This window comes from Phocoena phocoena, chromosome X (assembly GCF_963924675.1).
Source record: "Phocoena phocoena chromosome X, mPhoPho1.1, whole genome shotgun sequence".
Lineage (NCBI taxonomy): Eukaryota > Metazoa > Chordata > Mammalia > Artiodactyla > Phocoenidae > Phocoena > Phocoena phocoena.
This window is the reverse complement of record NC_089240.1, coordinates 128022055-128046418: the sequence shown is the minus strand read 5'-3', so window position 1 is coordinate 128046418 and position 24364 is coordinate 128022055. Positions and strand designations below refer to the sequence as shown.

Here is a 24364-nt window from a genome sequence, read left to right as displayed (position 1 = left end):
TCTGTTCCTGGGCTCTCACCCTCCAGGCCACTGTCCCCCTCCCTAACCACCCAGGGCTGGGTCCCAGACCACAAGGTGGACAGCCCTACACCCCAGAGCCTGGGAATTATTCACACCATCAAGTGCTCAGCCTGCCCCTCCCGCCTCAGCTCCTGCTCTGGGTTCCTCGCTCTCCTTCTGCCTGCCGACCAGCCCGGGTGCTTCCCCAGGTGGTCCCCGTGCCACGGCTGGCCCCCCTCTGAGAACTGCGAGAAACCAACTATCCTGGCCTGTTGGCCTCGCTCTACCTCACATTTTCTATCAACACGCCCTAGTTTTGAACACTCAGCGCCTCCTGGAGTTAAGGTGGCCTCCCGCCAAGGAATCGAGTTCAAGAAGTGGGAGTGGCAGACCTGGAGGGGCCTGCAAGAGTGGAGCCGCCCCTCCTACCTGGATGGCAAAGGTGCCCAGCACGATGGTGCAGAAGATGGGGTTGCCGAAGATGCCGTGGAAGACGTTGCGCTCGCCGTGGATCTTGCGGGCGTTGATCTCGTTGAAGAGCTGCATCATGACGAAGGTGTTGAAGATGATGGTGTAGTGCTCGGAGGGCGGCGAGTGCAGGGGCGCGTTCCTCCCGCTGTCAATGTCGAAGAAGAGCTCCCCTGCAAGCCCAGGGCCGCGTGAGGGGAGCCGGGCCCAGGTGGGCGCGTCACCACCGGGCGACATGGCTGGAAGTCATGAGCCCCCCAGCCCCCAGGCTAAGCAACGGGAGCTCACAGCCAAGGCCGCGTCCAGACCAGGGGGGTCTGGCACTGAAACCCCAGGACAGGGGTGAAGACATTAAGACCCATGTGCACACTGGCTCGAGCTGGGGAAGGAACGGGAGCTGCAAGGCTCAGGGCAGGCCCGGCCCTCCTCTGTGCCGCCCTGCCTCTGGAACGGCTCTCGGGTCAGCCATGACCAGCTTCTGCTCCCGAGATAGCAGAGAAAGGCCCCATGAGAGGACCCCCAGGTGCTGCCGTTTGGGTGCCCTCACGTGGTGACTCTTGCCCCTTGGCCACCGCCATGCCTGCACTGAACTTTGAGTCTACTCCCAGGAACATGTGCTGAGAGCCAAGCCACCACGTGGTCAGGGGTCATCAGACCCGTGGAGGGCCTCTGACGTCAGGAAGAGACAAAGCGACAAACCCGCCCCCATGTAGATAAAGGAATCTCCTAAAAGGAGCCGATGCCATACAGAGAACAAAACTCCCAGGATGGCAGGGAGGTGAGGGCCGAGGGGTCCTCACCGGAAATCGGGTCCCCAGGTGCCCGTCTGTCCCTGCCACTGCCGGACAGCGCCGGGGCCTGCGGGGCTGGCCACAGCACAGGGTGCCCTGGGCCAACCTACCGACGAACAGCAGCGTGAAGATGGTGGTGAGCTGGTAGACGGCGTGGCCCAGAATGTTCTTCATCATGGTCCGCGAGATCAGGGGCTTGTCCCGGCCATACGGCTTCCGCAGCAGCAGCGACTCAGTGGGCGGCTCCGTTGCCAGGGCCAGAGAGGCGAATGTGTCCATGATCAAGTTCACCCACAACATCTGCACGGCTTTGAGAGGAGAGTCCTGTGGAGAGGAGCCAGTTACCCCAACATGGGCCTGGAAACCCCACCGGCCCCCCACTCCTGGGAAGAGACTCAGCTTGGGGTCAGCGTCACTGGAATTGAATTCAAGCGAAAATGCAACAAATCCAACCTTCCCGTAAAAACGCGACATCTCCATCCCTATGTTTTCTTAAAGTTAGCAGAGAGTTTTCGCTGGGCTTTCAGATTCCTGCTCTTAAAATGTTGTCAGTCTCCCTTCTTCTCTCACCTGCTGGCAGTGATCTAGAAGGTGTGGTCCAAACTGTTAGCGGGAGGCTGCCACGCCCTGTCACTTGCCCCAGACCATAAAAGAGCCCGACGGATGCATTCCTGCACCCAAGGGCCAGGAAGAGGTAGAAACTGCACTGGACCTTCCTTCCCATCGCCTCTGACTTGTTGGTTAAAAATGAGCCTCACAGAAGACAGACACCAGGGACCATATCCTGTAGGATTCCATTCCTGTGAAACTTCTGGAACTGACAGACCCATGGAAACAGAAAGCGAATGGGTGGATGCCAGGGCTGGGGGAGAGGAGAGTGGGGGAGTGGCTGCCTAGTGGGTACAGGGGTGATGAAAAAGTTCCGGACTGAGGTATAGGTGACGGTCGCACAAGATGCGCAAATGCATCGAAAACCACGGGTTGGTACACTTTGGTTCAAATGGCTATTACGGTACAGTTTATGTTATGCGGATTTTATCTCAATTCAAAAATACCTTTGAAAGGGAGACAAATTCTGGACACTCACTAATGGGGAGGAGAATTGGAGAACTGAAAAAGGAAAAGAGGCTCCTGCAAAGGTTAACCACGGAGTTCCCAGCAGACCCAGGACAAGCGCAAACGCAGGTCCACCAAGACTTGCACACGCACGTCCACAGCGGCCACGGGTGGAAACAACCCAAATGCCCATTGATGGAGGGATGCAGAAACACAAGGTGCTCGCTCCATACGATGGAACGTCAGTCCGCCATCAAGAGGAATGAAGTACCTGCTACAACATGGACGGACCTCGAGAACACTGCGCTAAGTGAAGGAGCCAGACACAAACAACCACCTATGATTTGGTTCCGTGTAGCTGAAATGTCCAGAATAGGTAAGTCTGTAGAGACAGAAAGCAGGTGAGCGGGTGCCGGGGGCTGGTGGAGGGCGAGTGGGGAGGGACTGCTCATGGGGATGGCGCTTCCTCTTGGGGTGATGAAAACATGACGGAACTACATAGAGGTGATGATGGTGCAACACTGTGATGTACTTAAAAGTCACTGAATTGTATACTCTCGAACGGTGAAGTTTTTGGTGGGTAAATTCTATCTCAACCAAAAAAGTCTGCAACAAAAAAAAACCCTGGCTCCCGCCACTGGGTCCTCAGGTAGGGGCTCTTCAGCCCTCACCCTGCTGGGGGCGGGGTCCCCTGGGCTTGCTCTGCACACTGGGGTCCAGGTGCACCGGGCGGGAGGAGCCCGGCCATGGGAGGGAGAGCCCGGGGTCTTCCTTGGGCCCCGGTGGCCCCCAGTGCCCACCTGAGTGATGCAGGCACCCGTGAAAGCCACAATCACGGCCACCACATTGACCGTCAGCTGGAACTGCAGGAACTTGGAGATGCTGTCGTAGACATTGCGGCCCCACATGACGGCCTTGACGATGCTGGTGAAGTTGTCGTCCGTCAGGATGATGTCCGAGGCTTCCTTTGCCACGTCAGTCCCCGCGATGCCCTGGGGGACACACACACCGTGTCCGCGGGGCCCCTTCCCTAGCCCCCCTCACCCACTCCAAACGTGTCCTTGTACTAGAGAGGTTTTGCTCACAAACGAAGAGGGCGCCACCGCTGCAGCAGCCAGCAACAGGGCAGAGCTTGCAGAGGCCCAGGTGGCCAAGATGTGAGAGAAAGAAACTTCTGGCACTCTGCAACTTGCCTCAACGCTAGCTCCCACGCTGTTGCACAAAGCTTACGTCCTCCATCACAAGGCCCCACCTGGCGTGGTGAGCCAGGCTGACAGCGGGTGGCTTACCATGGCGAAGCCCACGTCCGCCTTCTTGAGGGCTGGCCCATCGTTGGTGCCGTCCCCGGTCACGGCCACCACCTGCCGCTGCTCGCCGGTGTTGCTATCGATGATCCCTGGAACACAGATCAGGGCAGGTCTGGTGCCATCTGTGGCCCCGGGTGACCAGCCCGGGGGCGGCGGGGGTGGGGGGGCCAGTAGGCCATCCTTGGGACCAAGTCCTGTGCCTTCACTGGCAGTCCCATCCCCCTTCTCCCACCCTGGCCCATCACCCAGTGCGATGATACAGGGTGGTGGGATTTCGTAGAAGGCAGGGGCTCGGCACTGGGCAACCTGGAGAAATGTCTCCCTCTCCTGGGCCCCAGTTTCCCCATCTGCTATGAAGAGAGCTGGTCTCTACTGGCGTCTTCCATTGATACTGTGAGCGCAGAGAAGTGGAGGCTCGAGCTCTGGCAGGTCAGCCCTTTGAGGGAGTCTCCATTATTATCCCCATTTTCCCGATGAGGTTCAGGGAGGGCCAGTGACTTCCTCTGAGACACAAAGTCTCCAGCAGCAATGGGTCCAGAGCTGAGTACCCTGAGACCCAACTGGAAGCTCAGCTTTGGGCGTCTGGGAGCAGACGACCACCCGAGGGGTGATGGCCATACCCAGCCTGCGTCCCGCCACCCGGGGCCGGGGCAGGGCAGGGTGAGGAGTGAGCCCACTCCATTACCTTTAACCAGAGTGTGCTTGTCGGTGGGAGACGATCGGGCAAGGACCCTCAGCTTGGGCCACACCTTGTCCAGACGCTCCTGTTCTATCTGGGAGGGAAAAGCACACAGACGCTGCAGAGCCTCGGTGGCAGGGCAGGCAGTCAGGGCTGAACGGAGGGGGCGGCGGTGGAGAAAGTGTCAGAACCGTGGACTCGAGGGAGGGCTGACGGGCCGGGAACTACCTCGCCTTTCTCGTTTCGGATCCGCCGGTTGAACTCCTTCCCCTCCAGGCACAGGAAGTCCTCCCCGGGCTGGATGATGCCGCACTTGGCTGCAATGGCGCGGGCCGTGTTGATGTTGTCCCCAGTCACCATGCGGACTGTAATGCCAGCGCGCTGGCATTTACGGATAGCTTCAGGGACCTGGAAGGGACAAGATGGCTGGAGCCCAGACCCGCTCCTCCATCCAGATCTGGAGGAGGCGGGAGAGACGGCCTGTCAGCTCTGCCCCGGCTGGGAGCCTGGCCCGCAGGGAGCAGGGTGCCCCCAAGCCCAGGTGCCTCCTTCCCTGTGCCGGCCCCGGGGACTACCGACGACTCAGAACCAGGCCCTGACACCAAGAGCAAGGCTGGGAGAAGCCACTGGAACGCTGTCAAGGGGCACCATCGGAGCCGTGTGCAGCAAGGTGACCGGAGAAATCACCCAGCTCTTTCAACCTCAGTTCCCACTGGGGAAACGGAGACCCAGAGCAGCCGAGCCAGGACCAGTCCCATTAGCAGGCCAGCTGGCAGGGGCCGTGCCAGTGAGCTCCGGAAGGACAAGAAAGGAACCTCTGGCCCCAGCTGCCCCGCCAGCTGGCAGGACCCACCTCGGGTTGGACCCTCTCGGGCCCTGACTCAAGGCAGGCTCTGGCCTCGTCGGCCGAGCTCTGGGAAGCTCTCACGTGTTTCCCCGCCACTTTTTTTTTAAAAAAAATAATATAAAACCTAAGACATTTAGAGCCGTAGGCTTGACATGACAAGGCATTCTCACTGCTCATTAGAGGAAATGGGACATTGCTCTGGTTCCTTAGTACCTCTCCATTTTCCAAACGTAAGATTAGATTCCGGAAAAGGGAGAAGAACAAGACATCCCTCCGGTGCTGAAGGGAACGGAGGCCAGCCGGGAGGGGGTGGCATTGTGGAGCGGAGGGGCCAGGAGGGGACAGGAGGGCAAGGAGACGCGGCGGGGCCAGGGGTGCGGCCCGGGGACACCCGGCTCCCTGCTGAGTCCGCTGGGCCCGGCGCACCCCACTGTGGGCTCCCGGTGGGCACCGCCGGGCTGAGCCCCTGGAACCGTGTGAGCACGACAGAGAGCACGGGAGCACGTGGTGTCCCGGGGGCGGCCTGGTGGCCAGGCCGGGGGGTCAGGGCAGCTGGGAGACCCCAGGGGAGGTGGGCAGCAGGCGGGGCCAGGTCGGCTGCAGGGGACCACTGGCCCGGGAGGTCCGGGCACGCTGGTGGCCCCCGAAGCCAGGGTGTGGAGGCCGTGATCTCAGGCAGGGAGAGAGTAGGAAGAGGAGGGGTACCCGGGGCCCAGCCAGAGGGGCTCCCACTTCAGGGCTGGGACAGAGTGACCTTACGATCCCTGCAGCAAATATGGCCAGGCGGCCTAGAAGGCCCAGCCCCGGGAAAGGGGCTTGCATCCCACACCCCCAATAACGTGTCTCTTCACTCAGCCTCAGGGACGCTTTCTGCTCTTTGGGGACCCTTGAGAGCTAGAGGATGAGCTGCGGGGAGATACCTCCCTTTCCAACAAGCTCCCCCCACCACCTCTGACGCGCCTGGGAGGAGCAGCCCCTCTGCTGCCACCAAGTGGCCGTGACGAGCCTGAGCCCCGGGAGCCCCAGATCCAGCCTCTGCTGGCCTCCTGTGTGGGCTCAGCCCAGGCCGGCTCGTCTCTGGTCTGAAAGGCCCTTGGCCTCAAGCCAGGTGGCAGGAAGCTCCCTCCGTCTGCAGGCGCCCTCTCCCTCATCAGGTGACTGTCCTTCCTCGCCTGCCTCCCACTGGGCCCAGCCGTGGTCCTGACCTGATGGCTGAGGCCTGACAGCACAGCAGGCAGCCAGGTGTCTGCAGGAGCCCCCAGGCCCCTCTGGCATAAGTACAGCCTGCCTACAGGGTCCACGCAGCTCCCCAGGGCAGAGACACCCCCCTGCCAGGCCCTCCACAGGCTGTAGCCGTCCCGGGCCCCCAGGCATCCCAGCAAGTTGAACAGCACCCTATCGGCCTTCCCGCCTGCCGTCAGCACCTGGGGCTCCCCTGGGCCCTCGGGGCACCCTCCTTGGCCACTGCGCGGATGGCTGGTCCCCCTGGGCTTCTGCCTGGCTTCCCCACCTGCTGCCCAGCCTCTCACTCAGCCACTCTCCAGCCAGAGAGGAGCGATCCTGTCCCCTGGGCCCTTTTACCAAGGCCGCTTCTGGATCTTAAACGAGCTGCCCATCGCCTGGCCTTGGCGGCTCTCTCACCCTGTGCTTCTACCCGCCGGGGCAGCCACTGAGGCTGAGCCTTCAGGGTGACCTTCAGGGAACTTTTATCCATGTTTTCTCTAAGATGAAAACATATAAAAACAATAATATCCCTCTCTGAGAAGAGCACTGACCGGGGGAAGGGCTGGGCCTCACCCCACCTATGTGCAGCCCTTCTGGACTGTTCCATCTAGCCCCCACGTCCAGCCTCCAGTCTAGCTCATTGGCGCTTCTGTAAATGAGCCGCCGTGGGCCAGAAGAGGGCCTCTGCAGCTCTGTCTTGGAGATCTACAAATACGTCTCAGGCCTCCAACCTTACATCGGTGACTAGAGCTTCAGTTTGCAACAAATATTTATGCCGGAACTTAGGGGAAGCTTGTAGGGCTCCTTGGCCCAGGGGATCAGGCAAGAAGGGCTCCCCGTGCCGTGCGGCTGCCAGCCGCTTCACACCTCACACCCCTCCATCCGGGCAAAGGGCGGAGGTGGAAGGGCTGGGCGGGTTTGTTATGATGCTGTAGAAATGGCCTTGGCCAGGGCCCTGGGGGTCCGTGAATGTCGCCTTCCCGGGTCTGTGAGACATTCCAACAGGAGCTCTGGCTTTCCGGCAGCTTCATTCAGCCCCAGTTATCTGGATGGAAAAGTCTAGAGCTGCTACTGTCGACACCTCCCAAGGAGTAAGGAGAGAACAACCATCACCCTGGAGCGGCCACCTGGGGGCCGGTGGTGGCAAATGGCTCTGTTCAGATGGAGAGGCCATCGGGTCTATGCAAGGGCCACATGGCTTTAGGACTCGGCTCGCCGTATGGACACAGCCTTCCTCTGCGCCTCAGTTTCTCCTTGGTCCGGCGAAGGGAAAGGCCCAGTCCCTGTGTCCCTGGAGGTAGCCCTGCCACCCTCAGCGGCATCCCGTGCCCCTGCTCTCCAGGCAGCTCCTCTCCCCACCCGCCTTCTCTGGGCCCATTCCTTGGCTCTAAGTCTCTCTCCTTGCCTCTGCCACCACCCGCTTCCTCCTGGGGCCGACTCCGCGTGCCCCTTCTCTGCACACAATGGTCCCTATCTCCTTGGAATTCGGGGATGTGCTGTCGCTGATGACCCCTGACTTCTGAATGGAGGGTCTGTGGTGCCTGGTCCAGTACGTGAATGCCTGTCTCCCGAGGGAGAGCTGAGGGCAGCCCGTGCACACACGTTTTCAGGCTAATTGGCAGGATCAAGGTGCCCGTGCTTCTGACACGAGGTGGGCGCCACTGGAGAGGCCCTGGGAGAGAGAGGATCCTTCCCTGCCTCACAGCCTGCACCCCCCGTGCCTTGCACACTGTCTCTGGGGGCTGGTGCCCTGCAGCTGCCGCCAGCACCCTGCTCCAGGGCCAGCCTGGCAGGCTGTCTCCCTCGGGGGTCTTGCATCTTGAAGGACCAGCACCGCCTCCATTGCTCTTCCTCTCTGCACCCTGAGCAACCTCTGCCCTGTCGCCCCGTTCCCCGTTCAGCAGAGCTCTGGGTGAAGCTGTGTCCACACGCTGGCCGCCCTGCTCAGCCACACGCCCCTCACAGTTTCCCCTCCCCGCCCGGCCCCTTCCTTGGAGTCTCCTTCGCAGGCTCCTCCCACCTGTGCTCCGATGCACCCACGACCATCACTCATGAAAAGACGCTCCTGGAGAGTGTCTCTCTGGCCAGGACCTAACCACGTGACATCTCCGTGGGGATGTCCCGAACCTCACTCGGCCCCAACCAAACCCTCGACTGAGAACTGCCTTCCCCTCCCCCAGCCCCCCAAACACCATCTACCCAGTTCTCGGAACCAGAGCCCTGGGAGTTGTCCCCGGCTCCTGCGTCTCCCTCACCAGCCCCTCTGGTCCATCAGTCCTGCGGGCGTTGGCAGCCGTCGAGGTTCTAACTGCCGCCCTCTCTTACCTGGCGGAGGCCAAGCAGGAGGGGGCCTTCCAGACGGCAGGACCGAGCCTCCTGAAGGGTGCAAGGGCAAGAGGACGAGGGTGGGGGTCCAGTGTGCCGGGGAAGGTCTGATCTGGGGCATGTTGGCCATGCCCCTGGAGGACCCCGAGGCTCTGCCATCGCCCACCCTCCCCAATTGGTCCAACTCTGGCGGGCTGCCATTTGTTCTGCCTATAAAGTCCGGCAGGGAGTGGCGTGACGGCCAGGAGGGCGGGAGAAAGGGGCAGTTCCCTCCTTGCATTTACGTCCAAAGGCCTCACCACCGAGGCCAGACGCGAAGAAGGGTGGCCCCTCCACCCATCCCGACAAGCGGGAAGCTCACAGAGGGGCTCTGGCTACCTCGGGCCGCACGGGGTCCTCGATGCCCACAACGGCTATGCAGGTGAGGTCGCCCACGACCTCGTTCTCGTTGTCCCAGTCGGGCTCCTGGGCAGCGGAGAAGTCCCGGTAGGCGATGCAGATGGTGCGGAGCCCATCGCAGGCCATCGGCTCGATGATCTTCTGCACCATGTCGTCCCGGTCCCGAGGGCGAAAGCTGCGCAGCTCCCCATTGCTGTTTAAGATGTTGGTGCACCTGGGGCGGACAGAACAAGAGGAGCCCTCTATGTGATGCAGTAGAGGGCTTCTCCCAGAAGGGGGCGCTGTGCTTGTGCGCGGCCTAACAGTGTGCCCCTCCACGTTCTGCCCAGAACCTCAGAATGTGACCTTATTTGGAAAGAGGGTTGTCGCAAAGTTAAATGAGGTCACAGTGGAGGAGCGTGGGCCTTCAGTCCAATGCCTGCTGTCCTTATAAAAAGAGAAGCGGGGGCTTCCCTGGTGGCGCAGTGGTTGGGAGTCCGCCGGCCGATGCGGGGGACACGGGTTCGTGCCCCGGTCTGGGAGGATCCCCCGTGCCGCGGAGCGGCTGGGCCCGTGAGCCATGGCCGCTGAGCCTGCGCGTCCGGAGCCTGTGCTCCGCAACGGGAGAGGCCACAGCGGTGAGAGGCCCGCATACCACAAAAAAAAAAAAAAAAAAAAAAAAAGAGAAGTGGACACGTCGAGACACAGACACAGGGACAAGGCTGTGTGACGATGGCGGCAGAGATTGGAGAGGTGCAGCTACAAACCGAGGGAGGCCAAGGGCATCTGGGACAGACAAGGGAGGATCCTCCCTTGGAGGCCTTAGGGGGAGGGCGACCCCACCCACGCCATGATTGAGGACTTCTGGCCTCCAGCACTGGGAGAAAATAGGTCTTTGTTGTTTGAAGCCCCCAGGATGATGGTACTTTGTTCCCACAGCTCCGCACAGACTCGACGGGAGTTGGGGGGCTGTCACTCTTGCCCCGTTGCGCTTTAGGGAGAGAGGTGGGACATCGGCAAAAACCGAATGCCACGGAGCAGGGCCACGACAAGGCAGCGACCACAGAAGGGCTGGGCTGGGGAGGGCTGGCAGGATTCAGGTGCAGAAAACGAAGGAGCAGAGGAAACACGGGCCCCAGAGGCTGGCACGGCAGACGGACAAATGGGGGCCCCGAGCAGACTGGTGAGGAAGGAAAGAAAGAAGCCGGCTGTGGAGGCCACGGGAGGAGCCCAGAGGTCCTGCTCGGGACTCTGTCCTGAAGGCCCCAGAAAGCCGGGGGTGAGCGCGGCAGCGCAATCAGGCCAGGTCTTAGAAGGGTGCGTGGGCGCTGCAGGGGCCAAGGCCGAGGGGAGGTGTGAACGCTGAGCGGGTGCGGGGCATGGCGCACTCGGAGGCAGAGCTGTGTGCCGCCCACCTCAGTTTCCCTAACAGCTCTGTTGAGATACAATTCACACAGCACACGACTCACCCGCTTAAAATGTCCCATGCAATGGCTTTTAGTATATCCACAGTTGTGCTACCATCACCACAGTCAACCCGAGAACATTTTCCCCACCTCTAAGAGGAGCCCCGCACAAGCGACAGAAGAGAAAAAGAGATAAGCTGGACTTCACAACTGAAAGACATCTGCGCATCCAAGGGCAAATCAAGGCAGTGAGCAAAAATCTATCAAAGAATTCACATCCAAGATGGGCATGGGCTGGAATAGATATTCCTCCAGAGAAGACGAACAAATGGCCAATAAGCACATGAGAAGGTGCCAGTATCACTGGTTATCAGCAAGGTGCAGATCAAAGCCACCATGAGATCCCGATGGCTGTAACAACAGCAGCAGCGACAATAATCGGGTAATAACACGTCGGTGAGGATGAGAAGCTGGAACCCTCATGCACTGCTGATGGGGAAGTGAAGTGGGGCAGCCCCTGTGGAAAACAGTTTGGCGTTTTGTCAAAAAACGAAACATGGGATACACCCAGGAGAATTGAAAACACGCGTTCAAGCAGAAGCTCGTACATGACCACTCAAAGCAGCGTGATTCACAGTCGCCGAAGGCGAAAACAACCCAACTGTCTGTCGATGGATGACTGGATAAGCAGAACGTGGTCTACCTGAGCGATGGAGTATTATCCAGCCATCGAAAGGAATGAAGCCCTCGGATGAACCTTCAAAACACTATGGCGAGTGAAAGAAGCCAGGTGCAAAAGGCCACATATACTGTATGATTCCATTTCTGTGAAATGTCCAGAACAGGTAAATCCACAGAGACAGAAAGCTGATGAGTGGCGGCCGGGAGCTGCGGGAGGGGGATGGGAGCGCTTGTGTGACGGGCACAGGGTCTCCTTTGGGGTGATGAACTTGCTCTGGGATCGGGTGGCGGTGATGGCGCACCTAATGCCACTCAACTGTCCACTTTAAAGGGCCAATTCCATGCTATGTCTACTTTCCCGCAATAATACAACCAGAAATGCCATACGCTTTAGCCAGCCCCAGCCCCAGGCTGGGTCCTGCTGCTCGCTCACTTTTTCAGCAGGATCTCCGAGGCGCCCTTGCTGAAGAGGCGGAAACCGCTGTCGGGCATGCGTATGACTGTGCTCATGGACTTGCGGACCGAGTTGAAGGTGTACACTTTGTAAAGCTTATCTTCAGGAATCTGCTCCCGCACGGGCTGGAAGTCCTGCTTCAGGTCCAGGACGAAGCCCAACAGAGCGCACTCCGTCTTGTTGCCCACTTGGCGCGGGAGGGCGCCTTCCTTCTCTGGAGGCTGCGAGGTGAGGAGAACCAGCATGGCCCTGGAGGCCCAAGGCCACCCTCCTTACCGTCCCCAGGCGCAGGCCAGCCTCGGCCGCCACGTCTTTCAGGTGTGGTGGCAGGGAGCTAAGGAGGGCCTCCAGTACGGACTAGATGGGCAGGTTTTCCACGACTCACTGGGCTGGGAAGGGCTTCCAGAACCTGCAGGCCCCGCCCAGTGTCCAGGGACGAGGAGGGAGACCAGCACCCCAGAAGCGATCGTGGCTCTTGGCTCAAAAGTTCTTAAGAGAGCCTAGCAAGCCCCTGGTGACGCCCACGCCATAGCCGGGCCAGGTTCCCTCCCCTCATCCTACCCCCGCCTCGGCCCGCCCTTGCTCCCAGCTCACTAGTATTTTGGTGGTGTAGGCACTGTTGATGGAGATGGCGTGGACCAGGAGGTCGAGGATCTTGGGGGTCAGGGCGCTGGGGGCCGGAACCTCTTTATAGTGGGTGTCCCCGAGGTAGGACTGCACCACGGTCATGCGGTTGGTGGTGAGCGTGCCTGTCTTGTCTGAGCAGATGGCCGTGGCATTGCCCATGGTCTCACAGGCGTCCAGGTGGCGGACCAGGTTGTTGTCCCTCATCATTTTCTGTAAAGGGCACAGATGGAGGCTTGGGTAGCCAGCTGTCCTCGCGGGGTGGGGGAGCACAACGGCATGTGGGATTCTGCTCCGCCCACCAGCTTTCCTCGCGGCACTAACAGCCCGGGACCTCGGGCGGCAGGTGCACAGCTCAGATGGCAGTGGGGTGGTGGTCAAACCGAGGCAGCGGGCCTGTGAGACGTAAGGACTCTCATCAGACAGGCCGAGCAGTCGACTCTGGGTGGCCACTCTCCCTGCTGACAGGGACAGCTGTAGGGACAGCTGGAGCCTCCCTGCTGCCCAGAGCCCCCTCTCGGGTCACTTGCAGGCCCTGTGGCTCCCCTGCCCACCCCGATCTCTGCCCTGCCCACTGTCTCCCAGGGCCCCCCTATCCCCCTGCCCCCACCTCGACTCCCTGGCCCCTCGGCGACCCTGCCCACATCCTGCAGATGCTAGCTCGTCACACAGCCCTGCCCAGGGAGCCAGGTAGGCAAGGATGTGCAAGTCCAGCTCCGCGTCCCTGCTTGGGTCTGTACCCTGGGATCGCGGAATTCTTATTTGTGTCATGTTTATTTTATTACCTTGACAGAGTAAGCTAAGGAGATGGTGACAGCAAGAGGCAGGCCCTCTGGGACAGCCACAACCAGCACAGTGACACCGATAATGAAGAACTTGACGAAGTACTGCACGTAGACAGGTGTGCACTCTGCCAGCCACGCCCGGCCATCCACCACGAAGGTCTCGATCACAAAGTAGAGGGCCAGGATGATGACGGTGACGGCGGACATCACCAGCCCTGCCCAGCCACATCAGAGGCCACGGAGCGTGGAGGCGGGAAGGGTGGCCGGCAGGGGTGAGGGAGGGGGAGACAGCAAGAGGGAAGAGCTAAGGGGCGCTGCGGCCACATTCCCTTGACCCCGAGTCGGGGGAGGCGCTCCTTGTCTCTGGCCTTACGGAGCTTTGCAGTCCACGCTCGCCAGAGGGGGCGGAACCAGGCCCTGAAGGCCATCACCTGCTCCTAGCCCGTGCCCTTGCTGCCTGGCCCACACCGCACGTCACATCCCTTTTCCACTTGTTCTCCTTGGTCCGGCCTCGAGTCCGGGAGCCCAGTGTCCGCCCCTGCCCGTTGGTGGCCCCTGGCCGCCCCCTCGGCTGCCCCCACCTGCTTTCCCGATCTGCACAGCCAGTTTGGTGAGCTTTCCCTGAAGGACCGACTTCTCCTTCTTGGGCACGTTGGCTTTCTTCTTTTCCCGCTCCTCCGTCTCCCCACCTTCTGCGCTCTTCAGGGGCTGCATCTCCATGGCAACTGCCCCATCCTGCTTCTTAGCTGCCCACAGAAGAAACCCGCAGCCAAGGTTAGGGTCTGGCCGCTGGGGTGACGGCTACAAGGGGCTTTCACGGAGAAAGATATGCCACACCATCCGAGAGGAAACAGGGGCCTCTGTCCTCTCCCTCCTCTCTCATCAGCCCAGGCCCTCCTGAGGTGGGCAGTGGCTCCAGCGCTGTCCTGGGCAGGACAGAGATGCTTCTCTTGGGGCCTCGCAGGGGAAGGGAGGACAGACACAAGCACTTGGGCACACAGACAGCGTGGCCAGTCCTGTAACGCCCCAAATCTCAATACCTGAAAGCAGAGGCCTGGGGCCCACGGAATGTTCCAGAACCCAGAGCTGACTCTTGCCCACTGCTGTCTTAGCCATGTTCCCACTCCCCTCAGGGAGGCCCAGGAATCCCCGCTCAGGCTGTCTCTCCTGCCAGCCCTCAGGTGGACACCCCTCCGGTGGATGCCTGGACTTCCACCGGGGCCCCAGCTCAGCACGTGGGCAGTCCTCAGCCCATGCCCCGGCTGCTGGCGGGCAAGCCTTGCACCTTTCTCTCGCCATGGGGCCTTCCCTCCTCTCCCCTAGATGCCTCTCCATCTCCTCTCTGGAACCGGCAGCCCTCTCGCAGCCCCCTTGGTGGACCCTAACGTGGTGGTGCTGTGTCCCCTGCCCCACACCCGCCTCTGGCCCGTCCACCGCCTCACACGCCACCCCGTGTAATCTCACCACCCGCAGGGGGCACCCAACCCTGCCACTCGTCCTTGTCCCCCCACCCAGTGGGGCTCTCAGCAGGCTCTCAGCGCCTCTGCATGCCTCCTGCCACCATGCAGTGTCAGCCGCTCCCTCTTTCTCTGTCTCCCCGCCCATCCCTTCTCCCCTTGGCTGCCTGAGACCACTCACCGGTGGCCCCTTCTCTCCATGGCCTCGGGCCACAGCCTCAGCGACACTCAAGGTCCCACCCCACTGGGCCACTCTAGCCTCTACCCCACTGACTGCCACTCCCTGCCCCTGCCCGGGTCCCTGGCCATTGGACTGTCCTCCTGTCCCAAATGCCATCCCAACCCCAGCCGGCCTCTGAACTCCAGTCGTTTGTCTGCGTTCCTGGGTCCCACACTGCACTTGAGTATTGCCCCTGGATTCACGTCTGTGGATCGTGACCTTCCTGAGGGCCAGGACCGTACTTTATCCATCTTTGGATTCCCAGCACCTTCAACCCTTCACCCTGGCTACAGAGTATCGGCACCCGCCAGGCATTCTGGCTGAAAGGGGCGCAGGCCTCGAAGGCTCAGCAGAAAGGCAGCTGAACCAGGAAAGCCACAGGCCCGATTAAGTCTTGGGTGAGTCGCCCCTCTGGAGCCTGTTTCCTCAGCAGGGTGCTGGCTCACGGGCCATATTTGCGCACTTCCGGTGGGGTCTGCAACCGAGGCGGGCGGCCCCCCACCCTGCGCCGCACCCTCTGCCACCCATCCTGAGCGCGGGGCGCGCGTTACCTTTGGTCTGGCTACTCTCCATCGCCCCATCCTGCTGCTTGCCTACAACGGGAGAGGAACGACAGACACGGAGACTTGAGAACACCCATGGGGCCTTGGCACACACACGCGCACACAGGACAGCGGGGCACAGACAGTGCAGCCAGTGAGTGCGGTGAGGGGGGCGGGCGGGGGAAGAGGGCCTGCTCTCCAGCCCTCCAGAGAAGCCGCGGGCCAGCCCTGGACAGACCCTGGCTCACGCATGGTCGGCAGTGGGAGGTTTCTGGAAGGGCCGGCACCACGGGTAATGGGGGCTGCCAGGTGTCAGGTCCCAGCTCTGCTGCCTCAAACAGGGCCCCCCAGTCGGGATGGGTGCTCCCCCCAGAACCAGTGCGAGGGGGTTGACCTAGATGGTTCCTAAGTCCTGGTGGCCTAGAGATCAGCTTTCTGTGCAGCATGGCCAGCAGTCAAGTCCGTGGGCGCTTTAGAGGATAAAGGAGCGAGACGGCTAGCCTCAGGGCACCCGCAGCGCTGGAGGGGGCGGCAGGGGCACCGGCCGGGCTGGGCCCCACTTGGAGCTGTGCGGGCGCGCCTTCACAGACGTGCTCTGCCACCATAAAGCCCACAGCTGGGTGCTAGGGACTGGGGCGGTGACCAGCTTCCCCAGGCCAAGGTAAACAGTGCTGGCTGTGCCTCTGGTTTCTGAGGCCGGCAAGGACTGCAACTCTGGGAGGGCCCAGGAGAGCCGGCAGGTGACGGGCTCTGAGCTGGGGGTCGGGCTCCGCCCCCCAGCTCCACCTGCCTCACCTGCCCCAGGGCAGCAGCCGGGAGAGCTCTCTGCAGGCCACACACACACTGCCCTGGATCCAGAGACGACCAGCCTGGGACAGGAAGGGCTAGTGGGCTGGCTTGTCAGCCACGACCCAACAGCTCATGTCACTGGGGACCCAGGGACACAGACCGGAGGCCAGGTGGCTCCCAGGCAGTGGGGTCTGGTCTGGGGGTGTCAGTTGGGCCCTGTGGGGCATTCATAGGTGAAGGAGATTTCTGGGGCGGGGCAGGGGAGACACCTGTAGACACACGGTGGGTGACAATGCAGCGGGCGTGTTGCCCTGGGGCCGTGGCAACTTCTGGAGGAGGGAGGGAGGTTTGAGATGAGCACGGTGGGAAGACGAGGGCCGGGCCTGGCCTGAGAAGGGGCATAGCTGAGGCAGGGGAAGGAGTGGGGAAAGAGGTCAAGGCCGGAAGGCAGGAGACAGGCGGGCGAGCAGCGCCCTTGATGGACAGATCGAGAGGTGGCAGGGGTAGTTGAGGGGGGATGCTGAGGGCGAGATGCCACCTTCCGGTCTCTGCAGCGGCCAGGGCCTTGGCGGAGACGTGGGGGAGGTGAGGGGTCGTGGGTGCCGCTGCCCCCTCCCCGGAGCCTGGCCATCTCTGCCTCCCCTGCAGGGCCCCCCCACGTTCCCCTCGTCCAGGGAGCCAGCTGCTGCTGGTGTCCCCTCTGACTCTCAAGTGGCACAGTAAGCCAGGGAGAGGAACCGGGGCTGGGGGAGAGCCGGCGGGGGCGCCTGGAGGGGTCTTGTCAAGGTCAAAGAGAAGGGGCCTAGGACCGAGTCCTGAAGGACGGTGACATTTAAGGGAACCTAGCGGGAGGGGAAGAGCCTGGGAAGGAATGTGGAAGAGGCGTCCTGCCAAGCAGCCATCAAGGACTCCAGTCCAGCCCAGAGGAGGCCCAGGGCCTGCCTACCCACCCACTTGCCCTCCTGTGGGCCCCAGGGTGCTGACTGTGGCGAGACGCCGGGCTGAGCCCTGCGGGGAGGGGGGCCTGGTGTGGCCAAGGTGGCCGAAGGTCCGCCAGTGCCCATTGGCTGTGAGGGGTGGGCCGGGTGGGCCAGGAGCAGGGAGGAGTCCGGGAAGGGAAGCCAGGCCCAGGCTGCCAGGAGGCGGGGCCCATGGAGGCTTTTAGGCAACAGTGCCTCATCCATTTTTCCTCCCTCACGTGCCCAGGTCTGGGAACACTAGTGCGTCTTTCCTTACGCTGACCTGTCCCCACGTTACTGGGCTGGGCAGACCGATTCCGCCTGCACTGCAGGCCCAGCAGGCTCGTACTTCTAGTGGGCCCAGGTGGCTTCCCTCAGAGGTGGGGTACACACCTAGAGAACGTCATTCCTTACCTGGTTTGATGGCAGGAGTGGCCTGAGGGGAGACCCAGGTCAGAGCAAGGTGAGCAGATGCAGGCCTGAGTCGTGGAAGGGATCGGGGTCCTGACTGGGATGGGGGCGGGGGGGGGGATGCTGGCCGAGCTCTAGAGCTTTGTAAACCCTGTTCTGAGGAGTGGAGGGGGCACCAGCCACGCCAGGGGCTCGGGACGCTGGCAAGAGGAGGCAGCTGGGTAGCCGTGTGCCAGGTAGGCCAGGGTGAATACAGAGCTGGGCCGCCAGAAGACATCTGTCCCTCGACACTGCTTTCCCTTAGGGTGAGGGCCCTGGCCCCATCTCAGCTTCCTCTGGCCCTGGATGTCCTTTGGGGTGTCTAGTCCTTTCTGCTTGGGAGCCCTCCACCTTTGGCTGCATGGCCTGTGTTTCCCTAGCTGCCACGTTGGCCTGGGGCCCTCAGTGCCTCACCATGTGGGCTGACCACCCCCAAGTCCGGGTGGCTGGTCCCTGTCCCTCCAACCCCATTCCTACCCAGGCAGGGCACTCCCCCGACCCTGGCACCCACGCCCCCAAAGCCTCAGGGGAAGAGCCATCCGAGGGAAACTGCCTCACACAAAACGGGGGGCCCCCAGCCTGCTGGCTCTGGGGCAAAGACCCCAGAAGAGGGGTCTCCAAAAGGAACCAGGAGACAGGGTATGGCCTCCCACCCCCTGAGGGCTGGTTCTCCCCAGTGCCAGAGCCAGGGCCTGGGCCAGCAAGGGGCCGTCACCAGGCAGGCGCGGAAGAGAGCGCGGCTGCGTACGAGGGCCAGCGGCCTGGCGGCACTGGGAACTGCAGGGTGCTGTTGCCTTACCTTTCTTATCCTTCTTCTCCTCCTCTCCACCAGCCCCAAGCAAGGTAAAGATGATGCCTGTCTGGGAGTTCACACCAACGGCTGTCACCACCATTCTTCCAGAACCTTCCATGACATGAGTGCCTGGCACAGCAACACACAGAGGCTGAGACGGAGATCCGCACCGTTGGATGGGAGGCGTTGTCCTGGGCGTCCCAGGAGCAGGGGCTCCGGTCCCGTTGGGCTCACCTGACAGCAGCATGGGGTCTTTGTCTGCCGACTTGCGCACGTGGTCCGACTCGCCCGTCAGGGAGCTCTCGTCAATCTTGAGGTCATTGCCCTGGATGAGCACGCCATCGGCGGGCAGCAGGTCTCCTAAGGCCGGCCAGGTGGCCAGAACCACAGACCATGCGTCCAGGAGGCCTTCCTCCATGTCGCCTCCCATCTCCCCCAGAGGAGGTCCTGTCGGGTGCGCGGCCCTCCTCCTTTGCTCTGCTTTCTGGGGGTACCCACCCACTCCTAGCCCTGTCATCCGTCTTCCAGGGAGTGGGGCCCACAGGAGCGCCCTGCCGTGCTGGGGAGGCCCTCGACAGGCTGTGGGGACAGCCTGCTCCCGGGGCGCCGAGGCCGCTGACACGCCCCGTCTTTGCTGGGCCTGCTGCCCGAGCTGCCCGCCTGCAGCCTCCCACCCCACGTGCTCCCCGGAGAAGGCCTGCCCCTGACGTGGGAGCTGAGCCCCTCCGCAGCGCGGGTGGCGATGGGCGCGCTCACCATACTTGACCTGGGCGATGTCCCCTACCACCAGCGCAGCCACCGGGACCTGCAGGAGCTGCCCGTTCCGGATGACGGTGAACTTCTGCTCCTGTTCGATGCGGCTCTGCAGGCCCCGGAACTGCTTCTCCTTGCTCCAGTCGTTGAAGGCCGTGACCAAGACCACGCAGATGACAGACAGCAGGATGGCGGCCCCCTCAATCCAGCCCGCCTCGGCCTCCCCTTCGTCTTCTGCCCCAGCCGACACATTCCCGCACGCTGTGCCCGAGGACGGGAGGGAAGGGCAGAGGTGGCAGCGAAGTCCCTCTGCCAGCTCCTTCCTCCCTCCGTCATCTCAGGCTCTATCCCTCCCCTCCTCCTGCCAGCACCTCTGCGCTGCCACCCGCGTCCCGCCCCCGTCCACCAGGTCCTCCTTCGCCGCCCTTCCCAGCCCTGCCCCTCACCTTCGCTCTCCTCTCCAGGTGGCGCATAGAATGAGAGGCCCAGGGATACGATGGCGGCCACCTCCAGGATGATGAGGGTCACGTCCTGCAGGGCCTCCCATACCAGCTGTAGGAAGGTCTTGGGCTGCTTGGGAGGGATGAAGTTCTGCCCGTAGATCTGCCTGCGCTTCTCCAAGTCACTGGTGTTGTCGGCCAGGCCTGCGCAGCGTGGGCACGTGGAGCGGAGGCACAGAAGGAGAGGATGGGAAAGGCCAGCCCCGCATCCCCCTGCTCCTTTCTCTGTGCCTGTCCTTCCCTCTACACTGATAGCTCCCAGAAAGCGGGCACTGCACTGGCCTGGCACCTGGAGCCCTTCTGCAAACCCTGGGGGCATGTAGGCGGGAGCGCTGGCAGCCTCTCCAGCTGCCCGGAGGGCACCGGTGCGCGACCGCGCCCGAGCGCAAGGAACGGGGGACCATCCTCCTGATGCGCCTGCGGAGCTCCAGGAACTACAGTCCCCTCCGCAGCCCCGACAAGCTGCGCGGGCCAGGAGGGAGGGAGGGAGGGGGGCCGGTTCGCACAGCGGCTCAGAATCAACACCCACAAGGGGGCCCGCCCCAGCTTTTGGAAGCTGGGCCCTGACTTCTCAGTCTTGGGACGACCCACTTCCCACCCAGGCCTGCGCCAAGGCCGCTGGGTCTCTCCTTCTAGAGCACGAGTCTCCTCGGGCCCGTTCCTGAAGGTACCGAAAGCTCCCACGCGGGACTGGTATCCAGGCCGCTGCCTCCGAAGGCCAGGCATCCACTTGGCCATCTTCCCCAGAGGCAGGCAGATGGGATGACACAGTCCCCTGGCCCCGACCTCAGCGCTTGGGACTCTGCTTCCTTCCAGGCCCATCCACGGGCCCCCCACCCCCCACTCCCCGCAAGCCTTTCTGGCTTCTCTGCCCCCAAGCGCCTGGTCCCACACTGACACCTCGTGGACAGACAGTGGCTTGCAGTTCCCAGACCTGAGTAGCTGCCCCTCCCCAGGCCTCCAGCGGGGAGGGGAGGGGCAGGGGGTGGGCGACCAGAAGGACCCGGGTGCCAGCCCTTGGGGTGCCCCCTGCTGGCTTGGAAAGCCACACAAGACCGGGTCCCAGATGAGTTGAGAACAAGGAAGTGCTGGGTGTGGTGCAAAGGGGTTGGAAGGAAGGAGGGTGGGTGTGTGCTGGACAGGGAAAGGTGGCTTCTGGGGAGGGGGAGGGGGAGGGGGAGGGGGCCCCTCGGGGTGGAAGGATTGACAAGAGCAAAAGCCCCCAGACACACCGCCTTGGCACGTCTCCCGAGCTAGGCCATGACCGCACACTGTCCGCCCCACCCAGCAGGAGCCACAGCTGTCTCTGCCCTTCCCCTGCCTCACTGTGCCTGGGCCCGGCCACGGCTCAAGTTTCTGGAGGCTGTGGCCTCCCAGTTGGGCGTCTGGGAGAAGCTCAGGACCTCAGCTCCTAAGGGCTGGGGACCCAGCTCAGGGCCCATGTCCCACTCCCTTCACCTACAGGAGATGTGAAAAGCGGGGTTATTACTGGGAAGGTCCTCGAACCCTGAATCTCCCAGACACTCAGGGTCTCCACTACCCCCGCCCTGGGAAAGGGCACTGATCTGGAGGCCCCGAGAACGATAGGGGCCCCCGCACCCTCTAGAGAGCCCATGGGTCCTCGTCACGCCTGGGGAATCTGCATCTTGCCTGCCCTGCCCCCTATGCCCAGCTGGTCCCCGCAGGAAGCTGGGTCCTCAGGGCCCCTTCCCCAGGAGCTCCCTCCCTCCCTCCTTCCCTCAGCCTGTCCCTTGGCCTTGGTTTGCCCTTGGTGCGGCGGCAGTGCTTCTCTACGCCTTGCTCTAGACCAGCCAGAGGCCTTGGCCTTCCTGTGGGTTCAGGGGACCGGAGAGCTGCTGTTGCCGAAGTGCTTGCTGGGGTGACCGAAGGCAGCTGCAGCCCCTCTGGCTCTGAGCACGCACTGGTCCAGCAGGGCCCCTGAGGTGGCCCAGGTCCTGGGTGCAGGGGCAGTGGCCGGCAGTTGGCATGGACTCAGGTGGGCACCCTGCCCAGAGCAGAGGCCAGATGCCATCAGAATTGGATTAGGACCACATGGAGCAGCTCTCGGCTAATCTGCCCTCTCCTTTCCACGAGTGCCAGTGGAGGCCAAACGGGGGAAGGGCCGGGGCCCAGGGTCTCCCCAGCTCGGCCTAAGACCCAGCTGGCTTCCCTGGCTTCTGGAATCTTCCTGGATAGCTGACAATGCGGAGCCCACTGATGTATTTGCTGCCCGGAGAACAGCAAGCGCCCTCCTCCAGTAGAGCGCGCACCGCCCTGGTCTCCTCACCCTCCCCAAAGCACCAGTCTGCTGGCACCCCAGAGTCTGCCCGCCTTGCCAGGGGGTGTGCGGGGGGGGCCTGGGCTCAGCTAAGTCGTCCCTCCCCCAGCTCAGGTCACTGTCTGAAGCAGGAGCGGGAACATCCAGGTGAGAACTCTGGGGCCTTGAGGGCTCCCAGGGTCGGAGATGGGAGGGTGGTCCTCGAACCGCTCGTTCTTCGGGATGCAGACCAAGCCAGGCTGGGGTCCCTCTGTTGGGGCCACCCGCCTGGGCACCCGCCCTTCTTTACGCCCGCCCCTCCGCAGGCACCGGGCGAGCGCCAGAGCCTCTGTGGCAGAATCGGGCGCGTTCCCAGGGGCCTTGACATTTTACATATTTAACAAGGCCTGACAGGCAGAGGAAAGAGCTACCAGCTGAAGCCCATCTGCTTCCTTTCATCTGGGAGAGGCCAGAGCCCTTGCGGCTAAATGGCCCTCCACCCCAGCCTCCCCCGCCCCACCCCGGCCCCAAGTCCGGGGGCTGGGGGGAGGGGATGGGCGAGGAGGAGAGCAGGAGAGAGCTCCTCCGGCCCTGAACCAAGCCATCTGCCCCGATCACACACCCACACCAGGCCGGGTCCCTTTAGAGCACAAAGCAGGAGAGACCCAGGCGGCCCCTCAGAGCTCCTGAGCTGGCCGTGCGGGCGCCCCCTCACCCAGCCTCAGGCCCACCTCCTCTGCAGGGGGCGGGGGCAGGAGGCATCTCCACTCCCCGTTCCAGCCCAGGTGTCACCTGCACACAGACGGAGCCAGAGAGCAGGAGACAAGGGTGGCGGCCAGGGCCCTGGGTGGACAGAGGTGTGATAGCCGAGACAGGAGCTGATGCAATCGGCCGGCACTGGCCGGCAGCAGCCCTGGCACCAGCAGCCCTGCCGGGGAAGCGGCAGCTGGGCCAGAAATGCTCCGGCCTCTGGAAACTGGGGCCAAGCCTGGCTCCCGGGGTCCCGGCCTCCCAGCAGACCCAGCGGGCAGGACTGGGGAAGGCTGGTGCAGGGCAGGGCAGACGTCTGCTCTGGAGCAGGGGAAAAGGGCCACAGGGCGGAGGGGGGGACCAAGGCGGCAATCAGGCCTCCACCCCTAGAACCTTCTAGAGGACACACCCCAGGCTCCCTAGAGGCTCCCTGCAGCAGATCTCAGAGATGTACCGTCTCAGATTTGGACCTCTTCAGGATGGCCTGCGCTGGCGCCACCTCCACGCAGCAGTATACCTGGCCCCCACCCCAAGCCCCTCCCTAGAGGACCGAACCCTACGCCTTTCCTCCTCTTCCTGCCCCCCTTAAGTGCACGGAGGGCCGAGCATATGGGGAACCGGGGGCACTCGGTCAGGGGCTGCCCCGCTCGTCTCTTGGAAGAGCTGCTGGGGTTTCAGTTTGGGGCCCATCCCGCCAGCACGTGCGATTCGGTGCCGGCTTCTCCCTTCCTCTTCTCTGTCGTTCCATTTCCAGTTAATCCAAAGAGGACACGCAAGCGGGAACTGCTGATTACGGACGCACAGGTGCAGGGGGTCGGGTTGCCCCACACAGAGCACGTCCCGCTCGGGGGGGAAATGGGAGCGCACAGGCACGATCGTGGTCATGGTCGTGGTCAGGAGCGCCTCTGGGAAGCTGCTGCAAGCCCACCCAGCCCTTGGCGGGGCCTGCCCCCGGGGCTAGAGAACGTCGGCAGGGAGGAGTGAGGCGCGGTGCAGGGCCGCGCATCCCCGGCGCACACGCCGCCCGTGCCAGGGCTCTGCTGGCAGACTTACCCTCCGTGGGTGAGGTCTTCAGCCTCCTGCAGAGCCCGCCCACATCCCCGTAGGTTTCCTGGACTTTCTGCAGCGCCTCGGCCCCTCGGAGCTCCATGAGGGAGCACAGCTCAGCCAGTGTGCACCCAAAGCCCCCTGCGTGGGGGGCCTCCCGCTGCTGCTGGGGTTTGGGGTGGAACTCGATGGAACTGTTGGCCACGTCCCCCATCCTGCCTGTGGCGCGGGAGGGGAGGGTGTCCTCCAAGGTCCCAGCGCCTGGGCGAGGTGCGGCGAGGCGGCGGCAGAGGGAAGTGGCCGCACACAGACACCTGGGGAGAAGGAGGTGAGAAGAAGCCCGGGGCTCGGTTGAGACAAAACCAAGGTCCACTCTCCTGGAATGTTCTCTGCAAATCTGCACTCCGACTCACTGAATGCAGAACTGCCCTCCCAGGCCCACCTGCCAGCTCACCCTCGCTGCGTGGGGAAGCAGGCGGCGTCAGAGGCTCCTGGTGGGGACCTGCCGCCGCCAGCAGTAGCCAACCTGGGATGCGAGGCTCTCACTGCCCCCTAGTGCATCTGGGAACCCACACCGAAGCAGGGGTGACGTGTCAGGGTTGAATAGTGGCTGGTCTTGCCCTGGCGCGGTTAGGTTATCTGTGCCTGTGCCCAACCTCGAGCTTTCCTCGTCTGCTCCAGCACGCTCCCACGCTTGCCTGATTAAGACTTGCCCGGTGCAGCCGGCATGCTATAAATCCCTGGGGGCAGTGGTCTTCTGGCGCGGCCTCTGCGGCTCAAGGTTTCAGGCCTGGCGCTGTGCAGGGTTCCGGGGAGCAGGCC

General features: G+C 62.8%; 1 protein-coding gene across 14 annotated transcripts in view; it reads right to left on the bottom strand.

The window, feature by feature from the left end:
* Nucleotides 1-23756, bottom strand: part of ATP2B3 (ATPase plasma membrane Ca2+ transporting 3) — a 40996-nt gene extending 17240 nt beyond the window's left edge. For 5 of the 14 annotated variants that reach the window (XM_065900523.1, XM_065900524.1, XM_065900525.1 and 2 more), the window contains exons 1-17: nucleotides 23549-23756; nucleotides 19435-19632; nucleotides 18992-19249; nucleotides 18470-18595; nucleotides 18242-18364; nucleotides 15254-15295; nucleotides 13607-13771; nucleotides 13026-13240; nucleotides 12211-12453; nucleotides 11596-11837; nucleotides 9076-9310; nucleotides 4530-4709; nucleotides 4308-4395; nucleotides 3605-3711; nucleotides 3116-3307; nucleotides 1370-1583; nucleotides 430-641 (exon numbers count right to left, since the gene is read on the bottom strand). In XM_065900523.1, the coding sequence (XP_065756595.1) occupies nucleotides 430-641; nucleotides 1370-1583; nucleotides 3116-3307; nucleotides 3605-3711; nucleotides 4308-4395; nucleotides 4530-4709; nucleotides 9076-9310; nucleotides 11596-11837; nucleotides 12211-12453; nucleotides 13026-13240; nucleotides 13607-13771; nucleotides 15254-15295; nucleotides 18242-18364; nucleotides 18470-18595; nucleotides 18992-19249; nucleotides 19435-19632; nucleotides 23549-23756 (3048 nt within the window). The remainder of the gene's footprint in view (nucleotides 1-429; nucleotides 642-1369; nucleotides 1584-3115; nucleotides 3308-3604; nucleotides 3712-4307; nucleotides 4396-4529; nucleotides 4710-9075; nucleotides 9311-11595; nucleotides 11838-12210; nucleotides 12454-13025; nucleotides 13241-13606; nucleotides 13772-15253; nucleotides 15296-18241; nucleotides 18365-18469; nucleotides 18596-18991; nucleotides 19250-19434; nucleotides 19633-23548) is intronic. The other 9 variants (XM_065900526.1, XM_065900530.1, XM_065900528.1 and 6 more) reach the window with 7 other exon arrangements.
* Nucleotides 23757-24364: the final 608 nt, after the last annotated feature.